Source organism: Trichoplax adhaerens, genomic scaffold (genome assembly GCF_000150275.1).
Source record: "Trichoplax adhaerens TRIADscaffold_1 genomic scaffold, whole genome shotgun sequence".
NCBI lineage: Eukaryota > Metazoa > Placozoa > Uniplacotomia > Trichoplacea > Trichoplacidae > Trichoplax > Trichoplax adhaerens.
Genome location: NW_002060943.1, coordinates 712,389 through 723,858, shown reverse-complemented (window position 1 = coordinate 723,858; position 11,470 = coordinate 712,389). Strand labels below are relative to the sequence as shown.

Here is an 11,470-nt window from a genome sequence, read left to right as displayed (position 1 = left end):
GCCAAATCATTTCTTTTTTTTCGCCTTTTCACAGCTGTAAATTCCTCAATTCGAAACTAACTTATCAATATACCGTAGAAAATTCTATAGTCTTTACTCCATTCTCTCTTATATTATTTAGTATGTCTGCGCCGCAAAAACTAAATTTTAATCAGACTCCGATACGAAGTATTTAGTAGATCTTTAGCAATCATACCCATAGGCAGCAAATAGAACTTTATTCACAGATTTCTTCTAGCAATTGAGTCTACCACAGATTGATATAATTTACCATGGCTGGTATTTTCTTCACTACTTCGCTCTATTAATGATAAGTAACTATATAGAGATACAATTTAAAACTGGTCTATATCCTTTTCAACAAGGTTATTATCACGTAGGATAATATGTAAACACTCAAGAGCTCAATTAACAAAACGCTATACAGTAGAACCTATATGACTGACTATAATCAAATATAACCTAAAACTTTCATTCAGATACTGCTATTACTGCCTCAAAATTAACAATTTTTAAATTTTAGCCAGAGAAAAATGATCTTTTGCGGTATCGAATCGATTTTTAATTATAAATACATAATTAATTAAAATACTTATTAATCATCGATAACTTGAAGCGCTCTAGCAGATTCATCAGAATTATTCCAGTGTAATCGAATTTAAAATTTCTTACACTACTAATTATAAAAAGGATAATTCGAATTATCATCGGTGACGGCATAAACGATAACTTGCTGCCGTCTAAAAAATTAAAAGTTAGTGCATGAATCTAATTTAAAATCCATACCGTATCTAATGGCGAGAAAGAAGACTGTATTAAAAAAATGGAATAATGCGGCGACAACCATTTCTAATATACAATAAGCAAATTAACTATCAGTCGTTGTAAATTAAAACTTCCTGTCGACAATATAAACGTATTCTATATTACTTTCTTCAACGGAAAAATAGCCATGTTGAGATAGTAAACTAACTTGCTATCAGGTACAAACTAGATTCCCTTAAATCTACCAGCATTTGATTATTATAATTATAATAGCTGATGGATATTGAATGGTATTCATTGTGGCATTGACTATTTGAATAGCTTAATAGAAGAATCTCTACATTGACTAAATTTTATTAAATGAGAATATTCCCTCCAAATTTTTGAGTAATGTTCTTAAGAAGCAAGGTACTACATGTCTTTGATATATACCCTCAACATTGCAAACTAGCTGTAGCATATATGTTAGGAATACTTATTGATAAAGCTCTGTGGCCTTGATTTCTAAACTAATTTCCTATATTCAAGTTTATACCTAACTTAGATGCTCCTTCAGAAAATTTATGCAAGCTAAAAATAAGATCAGTAATAAATTTCCAACTATCAACTGCAAAGTTAGTTTTGAAAATATACATATGGTAGATTATATCAATAGTTTAAATAGCGAAGGAAATCTAATAATTAGCCAATATAAACATAGCCTATTTAATATACAGCCAGTTCAATACCAATGGTATTATCAATAGATCACAACTAACATTAATCAGGAAGAACATAGTGCCATTTTTGATGCTTATTATAAATTTGATAAATTATAATTAATTAGTGGAAGAAGTAATACCATTTAGTCCTACCAGGCAATTGCATTAGTTATAAGGATGTAGATATGCATAGCTACCAAATTCTCTGGAGTGCTAGACCTAGGTAATAGTGTGATTAAGTGGGACAGGGAAAATACAAGCTAGAGTTCAACAGTTCGTATATCCAGTAGAATAGTACTGGCGATTATTGTACCATTAGACCTTAAAAATTTAGGAATAGGTCTATAACAGCATTACTTCGTATAGCGCGTTATTACGTTAGCTATTAATAATCAATCTGACTCTGCATTTCCACGCTCTGCCAACATGACTACGAATCACCCTTAACCTGTTTCGGTTATAGATTGTTCCACTCAAAAGTTTCGTCCGTTTCTGATACTGTCCGTCAAACTTACTTCCTTACTGTACTGTAATCTTTGGTGCTTATTTAATCGAGGAACTATTTTCTTGAAATATTTTCAGCTGTTTTAATAAAATTACCCTGTGCGATATTTTTCTTCGCTCAATAGGGTGTATAAAATTGAAAAGCATCTAAATTAAATATATATATATATACATACACTGTTAGATATGAGAACGTAGCTCCAAAGCGTTATTCTGCTATTCCGATAAACTATTCTGTCTTCCGCATTGTAAAGCGATGACTCAGATTTCTATGGAAATCTATTGCACTTTCGTTTTAAAACAATAACATCTAATTTTTAATGAGGCGGCGTCGTCCAAATTCATTAAAGGTCATGACTGAATAACTATTGATATGATTAACATAACTAGTTTCTAGTTCATATTTTCATTCGTAGAAAGAGATACAAATAACTTTTGAGTCTGCAAGACAAAATTTTACTCTCTTTGTACGATTTCGAAACGATACCTATAATTTTCACTTCTTTAATACATCTGAGAGAATTAATATGATATTAAATATGATGGACTGGTTTATATTATTACCCAATCCTAAGTTTTAGAAAGGAAGGACAGATTTTTTTGAAGTAGACCTAACAGAAATAACGAAATATCGCTATAATATGTAATAAACTTTACCCCATTAATGTCGGCAAATTTAAAATGAATGTCAGCGCTAACTACCATTCGTTAACACTCGCCTGATTTATACAATAATTTACACTGTTATTCAATTTCCTTGGCTAACTTGGTTGTCGCCAACAATCTATATTCTAAAAACTATTAATGATTGTTGATGTAGATTTTTAAAGCCTACAATTTTTAGTAGGCCTTGTATGACTGTATCCAATTATAACCCAGTTCAAACTCGTATTTTCTCTTTTGAATCATTTGGTTAAAATTTGCTATCCTTTTCTATTGAGTTAACAATTAATGAATTGGTTATCAATAGAAAAGTAGGTCAAATTAATTTTGTAAATATAGACTATGTAGATCCTACAACGCAAATGACTAGTAAAATATAAATATATTTATAGATATATAGACTTTCTAGTTAAATTTAATAACTTGTTTTCATCTGTTATCCTACGCTAAAATCCCCTTGCATCATCTTGCATCAATTAAAAAGCAAATCATTTTTGGCTGCAATTGCATATGAGCAAAATAGAAAGATACTACCATTTTGAATTGGATATTGTATGATACTTATAACAACATTGATGCAACCGTCGCAGTATTATCACTAGAGTTATTCTAGAAGGCAATCTTAAATTGTCATATGCAAAAGAGTTATTAAAGAGATATTAGATAGACTTAATGATTGCCAGTTATCCTCCGGTTGATGAACTGGTGAATCATCTAATCGATACAATTCTATTGAGTAGCTTAAGCTTTTGTAGCAAGATTTATAAAAAAGTTAGACGCGACAGCACACTTCCTAAATTATTGTATCATTTGCAATGACTAATCCATTGGAATACAAATTGGGTTCTAGCTAAATGGAGTAAAAATTTTGACATTAACCAAGGACGAATAATGCTTGTCATAATGATCGTTAACAATCGCTACCTTTTCTTACTCGATTGTTTTTAATCAGTAATTTGGGTCGTTATTTTATCATAGTGCTAAAGTTTTGCTTGATTATTTAGCAATGTACGCATTATTATTCAACGGAACAAATGGTAAAAATATAATCCATTATATCAGGCGTATTCGTATTAAATTGACATTTTTTGTCGATTTTCTTCCCCCTCTTTTGGGAAAATTCCACCTTCTATAGACATTTAATTTTATCTATTCATTCTATAGTGCTACGACAGTATTAGGAATAAGTACGGTACAGAAGTAAATAACAATATTACCCATCCAAAGAGTAATAGTCATGCTTAAAATCAGGCGACTATCGCGATTATTTTTCATATTATTTATATTATTTTTGGCTAATTTTTTTCTTTTTTATGTTTTTCTTTTGTGTGTACGCGTCTGTATCTTCCTTTCGTTGGCAAGTTGATTATATTAATTATAGTAATGTTCAGCGTTTCTTGGAAACGCTGAACATAAAACAGTATAAGTTTTTTATTACATTGTCCAACTTCATCACCTTACCCGTCGTCAATGCAAATAAAGTACGTAGGTGGATCTATTATACCCGTTTTATACTTAAATAATTCCAGATTGGATTGTCAACTGCTGAATTTTAAAACTTGTTGTCCAGCACATTTATTATCTGTACACAAGGGTAAATTTTTTGTATATCATAATCAATTGGTTTTCTATCTGACTCACACTATCAACATTGATTTTCTCTTGTACTAAAATGGAAAATAAGCCTCAAAAGAGTGTAATAGATCAGCAAGGAACACATTCCTGCAGAAGACTAGATAATAAGCCAGGATTTCTATATTTTTCTTTATTTTAATGTAGTTGCAGTCTTATTATTTACGCTAGTGTAGTAGACTATTTACTCGCCTGCAAGCGCAGGGATTAGCTTCTATTTTGATGTCTATATTATCATTTTATTAAATTATGGTTACAAATGATAGTACAGGATATCAAGTCAAGTTGCTTTCTATATAACGGATTTCCATTTTTCAATGTATATTCCGCTATTTTATAATGCATAGCTTAGTAATGATTGATCCCTTAAAACAGAGATTTATTTTAAGAAATAGGCTAGCGGCGTTATGATTACTTTCATGTGATGATATAATCTAGAGGGGAAAAAATGGTACGGAATGATACAGATGATCATCGGCATTGCAACCAATACAAAGTTGTAATTATTCTTAAGAATTAAATATGAAGGTAGAAAGCAGGGTAGTGAATAGAAAAAAAACATCTTGAAAATTACTGCTATATGCAGGACTAGTATATAAATTAATAATACCTAGCGTAAAAGGTTAGGCACTTTCAATAATTTATCTTGGAAGTCAGATCTATTACTAGTACTCAAAATATAAAAATCACCAGCACTGAAAGGCAACCCTATTGCATTCTACTATGACTTTGACCATGCCATTTTTCACAGTATAGCAATAGAATTGGCCACAAAATCAATTGAATATATGATGAAAAACAATAACAATAATAACCCCGTAAAATTATAAAATAAAGATGAATTCAAGACTATTGATTCACATTCTTTAATAGCACTTTTTATAGATTTGATTATAGAAAGGTGACCGTATGACGTAGCCGATGGCTCTATCCTACTATTCTATGCATACATTTTTGAAGTCCCCTTTTACACTTTTGATGATGTATGCAGCGTATCAATAGAGTTGAAATAATCTAATGCCAATGAGGGAAAATTTTTAATTGTCATCACTCTTTAATTATGTAAGAGCTAGACATAGTTGCTATTGAATATCAAGCACTATGATGGACTCTTCTACAGTCTTTACAATTATAGCTGTTATCACGTTTTGCCAGCCATCCAATGACGACAATAATATTAGTCCAATCAGAAGATTGGAAAATTATTCCATAACTCTACTTATTACCAGAGTTGATAGATGGATTTCATTCAATTTTAATTCGTATTGAATACAATACAACCACAAAAGAAAATGATCTACAATCCTATGGATCTTCACCTGATCGATTGCTTCCTTATTCATTAGATCCGACGTATATCATATACGTTGGCGTTATTATTGTTGTTGTTATTTTCATGTTATAAGTAGTACTGAACCTATCCCTTAATATCATTTTATCACTTTTTTTGTAACAGTAAAATCTTTCTTCTATACTTGTTACTATTAAATACACTTGTATTTCTCTTTTAAAATTCAATTTTTCTCCTCAAACTTATTTTTCATGACCATTCTCGACGTTATGTTTTCCAATCCAGAAGTCAGCTCATCACCATCGTCAAAACCAGCTAGTCCTGCTGAATCACCTTCCAGTACCGGCGGTGGCTCTAATCCAAATGGCAGTGGCAATCGTTCCAATAATAACGGTTTGTAAAGGATTTTTTATTTCTCCAGCAATACAACCGATATTACGAGGAAATTTTTTTATTTATTGCGCCTTGATTTCCTAATCTAAATCTCTTCTTGCCCTATTTCAATAAGTAAATTATCGGAATTAGCGTAAAAAAAGTCTTTTAACGTGTTAATGTAACAGCGATGAAATTAAACTCTAGTGTTATCAACTATCATCCGTATTTTTATTGTCATCTCTTCTATTTTATTATCCCTTCCATAAGTTTGGATATTTCAATATAGAATTGATAGCTTAGCTTTAATAATCTCAAATTAATGTCAAAAAAATTATTTAAATTGATAATACTAGTTTTCTATTCACTATTTCTATATTACGAAAATATCTAGAAGCGCAACTTTTTAGATACTATGGGTAAATAGCAATTTTGTTGAAAAGTACTTATTTAGATTGAGTGGTATCAGATTAAAGCAAAAATACTTAGATTTATAACTGTTTAAAAAAACAACATCTGGTAGAGTACCGATATTATTAATAGTACCCAACTAAGCGAAAAAAATGGCGTTCAATCACATTCTTTTTTCAACATGTTCTTAATGATATATTTTTACTCTTTTAAATTTTAATTATAACCGGCAAGTGATAATTTTCTAGTCTGATTTAGCTATAGAAAAAAGGAAAATTTAGTCAATAGTTTGCCTTACTTTTAGCCATACATAAGATCAGTTATCATAGATTACTCCCTCTCTTCCCCAAAAATGCAGCAGATTAAAAATGCCAGAAAAATGTTCAAAGGAAAGGATAGGGAGAGTGTGGGAGTTGAGCTGGCAGATTTCTATTCTTTACCTGCGATTGTTACAACATTTACGATACAGTATCATGCTCATATTGTTCTCAGTATTTGTTGATACTTTAAAAGGACCAATTGATTGAATGCTGTATTGCTATATAGGAAGGAAGCGAGTCTAAATTAAATTAAACTGTGTCAGGAAATTTAGAATTATAATAGAGTAGATCATTATAAAGGTATATTTAACCAAACTTGATTCTCATAGTTAATATCAATACCTTTAATATTTTTTAATGAATATTATCCCAAGAGTAATTTAATGTTACTATTTATATCCAAAAATTAAATCTAATGCAGGTGCCTTTTCTCATTTTATGGCCGCTATTCATTTCAATTTCTCCTGTATGATTAACTATAGATTTACCTTTATTGTCAGAGTATATCTATTCCGTCAGTCTTCCACATTCTTTGACTCGCCTTTATAATGCATTATGATCATCGATAATTTATATATAATACGCATATATACGTATACATATGCCTATACGTCAATGTAAGAAATAAGTGAATAATATAGCGTTAATAATTTGACTGATCATCTGCTGTATTAACTCATCAGAGGCATGAAATTAATTAATCATAAAATGTATTGCCATCTTTTTTTTTATTTAAAATCTACATTTTATTAATAATATAAATGCATGTTTATATGCATGTCATTTATTTTTTAATATACTGGCTATTGACAATTATGGCATGATTGACATTGAAAATGGAAGATAAACAACTTCAGTTAACCACGCTATCACTACAAAATTTTACAAACAACAATACTTATGGTGAAAATACTACTGATTCCTAGTATTGAACGTTAATCTTAGCCTCGTCTTCATATCATGATAACAGTAGTAACCGATAATATGAAAGTTACTCCATTAAATACTTTTGTTTGCATATCAAATGACGCTTAGCTTTCAAGTCAAAGGACTATCAGTTATAAACGATTAATATTGTGTGTGATATCGGTGACATTTCTACTTGGCCATAATATTAAAAGCCATTCGCTTTCTTCTTCCGCTTGTTGACCCAAGCCATTTAATTTAGAAACCTTATTTAAAACTGTACTTTCTATTGGAAATCAAAGACATAAAAGCAAGGAGTTAGTAGGATAACCGTTTCATCGGATTTGCATAATCCTCTTTAAGTTCTGATAACCAATTCATATTCAATTTGCTAATGCTGCATATATGCGCCTTTTTCAGCGCAATATTGAATTTCTCAACGTCGTACTAACTTTATTCTGTACGAAGTATATTCAAATCGCTTGTATGTTACAATCGAAAAATTTATCTTCTCATACTATCCCAATAGTAAAACTTTAAAATTTTTGTGATATAATGACTACCTTATATATTTAGCAGTATTTAAGAAAATTCAATTTAATAGTAGCGGTACTGGATTCAACTATTAGAGTAGATCTACTTTATATACGGTATGCTATCTTTTACGCCGATATTTAGTAATTTTCATTAACGAAAACTCAATGTGAATTCTTATCTACTGAATTTATTATGATAGCAAGGATCGTAATTAATTAATACATCTGTATGCATAATTTAATAGTGTAAGCGATACTCTACGTACTCTCTTATATGCCAATTATTGCTTCAGTCGAACGATTACGTTCTTAATTAACAGAGAAAATTATACATAATATATGCCTTGTTTCGGCAATACACTACTTATTAATTAATTATATTAATAATTAATTGACAATTACATTTTATCCGTTGACATAAACCAGTTAATTAATTAAAAAGGTGGATCTAGGCAGTAAGCAAAGAAAAAAGTGTAACTACCTCACTAAAGAAGTTAATAATTTGTTGTGATCTACTAATACTCATTTATCCACATGTTAAAATCGAGTAAATGATGATCACAGTTAAAGATCACAAAATTGTATTAGTTGGATGAGAATTATATTTAGATGTAAAGTACAATTGTATGATCTGTTTCGCCATAGTTGCTCTTACTCAATAGATTGCTGAGTATACAGTTTTTATATCCGGCGTAAAATAATCACATAATTTATTATCGAATATGAAAGTATTTTTTAAAAAATTGCTAACTTAATTGCAGACGAAATGATGAAAAATATTTGTGGCATCTTTACATAATAGGAATCGTGTATTGAAAGCCTTTAATTATTACACGCGTTCATAGATTTGTGTGTTTATTGCATTGCCAATGCCAAGCAAATTATTATTGCACTATTCAAATATATATTCAATATTCATTCTTTAAGTCTGGCCTTACTAACAAATGGGTACTTACAAATTACTGATCTATAAAAAAATTACCTAATGTTCTATATTCTGAGTTATTTAAATCCGTAGTAACGTCATCGCTTTAAAAATAGATTCAATATCAATTTGCTTCAGTCCGGATTTATAAAATTTTAGTAAAAAAGATAGACAACTACCCAAAGTATAAACTTTAACTAATTGTCTATTGAGCGAACTACAGAATATGGAATAGTAAAGTTGCTAAATCTCGTAAATTTTCTGACGATTGTCTTTTTTTTCTACGATTCTTTTCCAATCTCTAATTAAAAATCATACGATAATCAACGTCATTGCTTCCATAGTAACATTTTCATAATTTAATTTATTTCTGTCAGATTGTTAAGCTAAAAAACTGATAAGTTTATGACATGAATCACTGAGTATATCATATATGCATAGTAATGTAACAATGAAATTTTATGCACTATAGTTGCTAGCCTCGAATACTGGATATTTCAAAAATTTGTGTCCAATTCAGTTATCTTAAACCTAAATTGTAATAACCAAGTAATAGTCTCCTGCTATTACTACTACTATAATTACCTGAGATCAATACATCTCTCAATTGTGATTGTAAATTAATTTAAATTCACAACTACTTTTACATATTGGTAAAGCATGATAAAATAGTTCATAAATACATTTGAGCCTCTATTTGAGGCTATCAACATGAGTTTTGAATGTAAAGGCTTATTCAAAGTTAACTTAATAAGAGCAAATTGACATCTAAGCAAATACGTCTTTACATTATTTGATAATTTTTTAGCCAGTTATGATCTTAATTAATTTTATTAAGTCAATATCACAATTGAGCTATTAATAAATATGACGAATTTTGTTATCCAAGAACTTCATCGAATTTTAATTCCTTTGATACTACCGATTTATTTCATTTCAAATCTCATATTAATTTTCGCCAACTGATTATAGTATATTTGGCAAATGATAAAGTTCCACGGTTACCGGATTTATTTCTACTAAAATCAAGAAACCTATTTACGAATTTTAATGTATAATATAATAAAGATAAAAATGGAGCTATAGTCAAATTTGTTTCATTAAATAGAAGGTCAATATGAACTTATATGCAATATATCTAAGCATTTTTTAAATATACTATATCAATATCCCAAAAATCCAATTACAAATGTAGTAGTGGACAATAGATCAAGTATACGTTGTTAAATAGTTTGCTGCTTTGGTTGATGAAACTGTGTATATGAAACTATGTATATGAAATAAGTAGCTAAAAATTCATTTATGGTTATTGCATATAGCATACTAAATAAGCAATTTTAACTACTGTATATATTAATATAATTGTTACGTTCTCATCATTAGGTGGTCAAATCCAATTGTGGCAGTTCCTGTTGGAGTTACTGAATGACAATCAGAACAGTTCTTGCATTAGTTGGGAAGGAACCAATGGTGAATTTCAATTGCGTGATCCTGATGAAGTAGCAAGACGTTGGGGTGAACGTAAAAGCAAGCCCAACATGAACTACGATAAATTAAGTCGTGCGCTTCGTTATTATTACGAGAAGAATATTATGACGAAAATCCATGGCAAGCGATACGCATACAAATTCGACTTTAATAGCTTGGTACAACTTAGTCAACAAAGTCAAGGTGTAACCAATATTAAATTGCCTAATTTTGACGCAAACATCGTTGCTAAAGAGGTTTATCATTATCCCACAATGACTGCTTATCGAGCTCCACCCCCATCATTGCATAATACAACTGCATTATATCATCCATATCTGAACGGATTCCATACCATATCGCAACAACCAAGTTTGGCTTATCCACCACTACCAAGATTACCTGGGCCTTGTTGGGCATCATGTGGCGGTAACTACTATTAATGGGAAGTTACGATTACTTTCAAAGGGCACCCTTAACATCTCACATTCTTACACTTGCTATCATATCTATATCCTTCTGCGAATGTATTTCCAAAATCAGCTTTTGATTATGGTAGATGAAGTGTGTTTATAAACAAGAATGATTGCCAAGTCAAATCAAGAATTTCCTATCATCAGATAAAGCCACGTAGAAATAGTGAGCTTAAAGCGAATATAAATCGCGTTCCAAATGGTGAAAATATCCAATGATGGTACTTATCAATGCCTACTTGCATCCTACTAATTGCTGTATCAATATGATTCCGTTTATTAATTCAAGCTCAAGTTGATGGCATATTATTAGATGTGTGATTAAACATGATGCTTTGCAACCGTTATAAAACTTTATTTTAACATTTAATGGCAGTAAAATAATATTGCCATCTGCATCTTCATAAACTATCATTCTTTATTCTTGATTTATTGCACTTACAAATGAAAGAAAGAATCAATATTTTATTTGTTATTCTAATAATATCATTCTTCTTGAGTATT

The 11,470-nt window shown here is 30.1% G+C and overlaps 1 protein-coding gene across 1 annotated transcript; it reads left to right on the top strand.

The window, feature by feature from the left end:
* Positions 1 to 10,411: 10,411 nt before the first annotated feature.
* Positions 10,412 to 10,687, top strand: TRIADDRAFT_8966 (dna-binding domain Of fli-1; the record flags this gene model as incomplete). The annotated part of the gene is made up of 1 exon (XM_002108399.1): positions 10,412 to 10,687. A coding segment is annotated over one exon (276 nt), but the record flags the coding sequence as incomplete, so codon positions are not given.
* Positions 10,688 to 11,470: the final 783 nt, after the last annotated feature.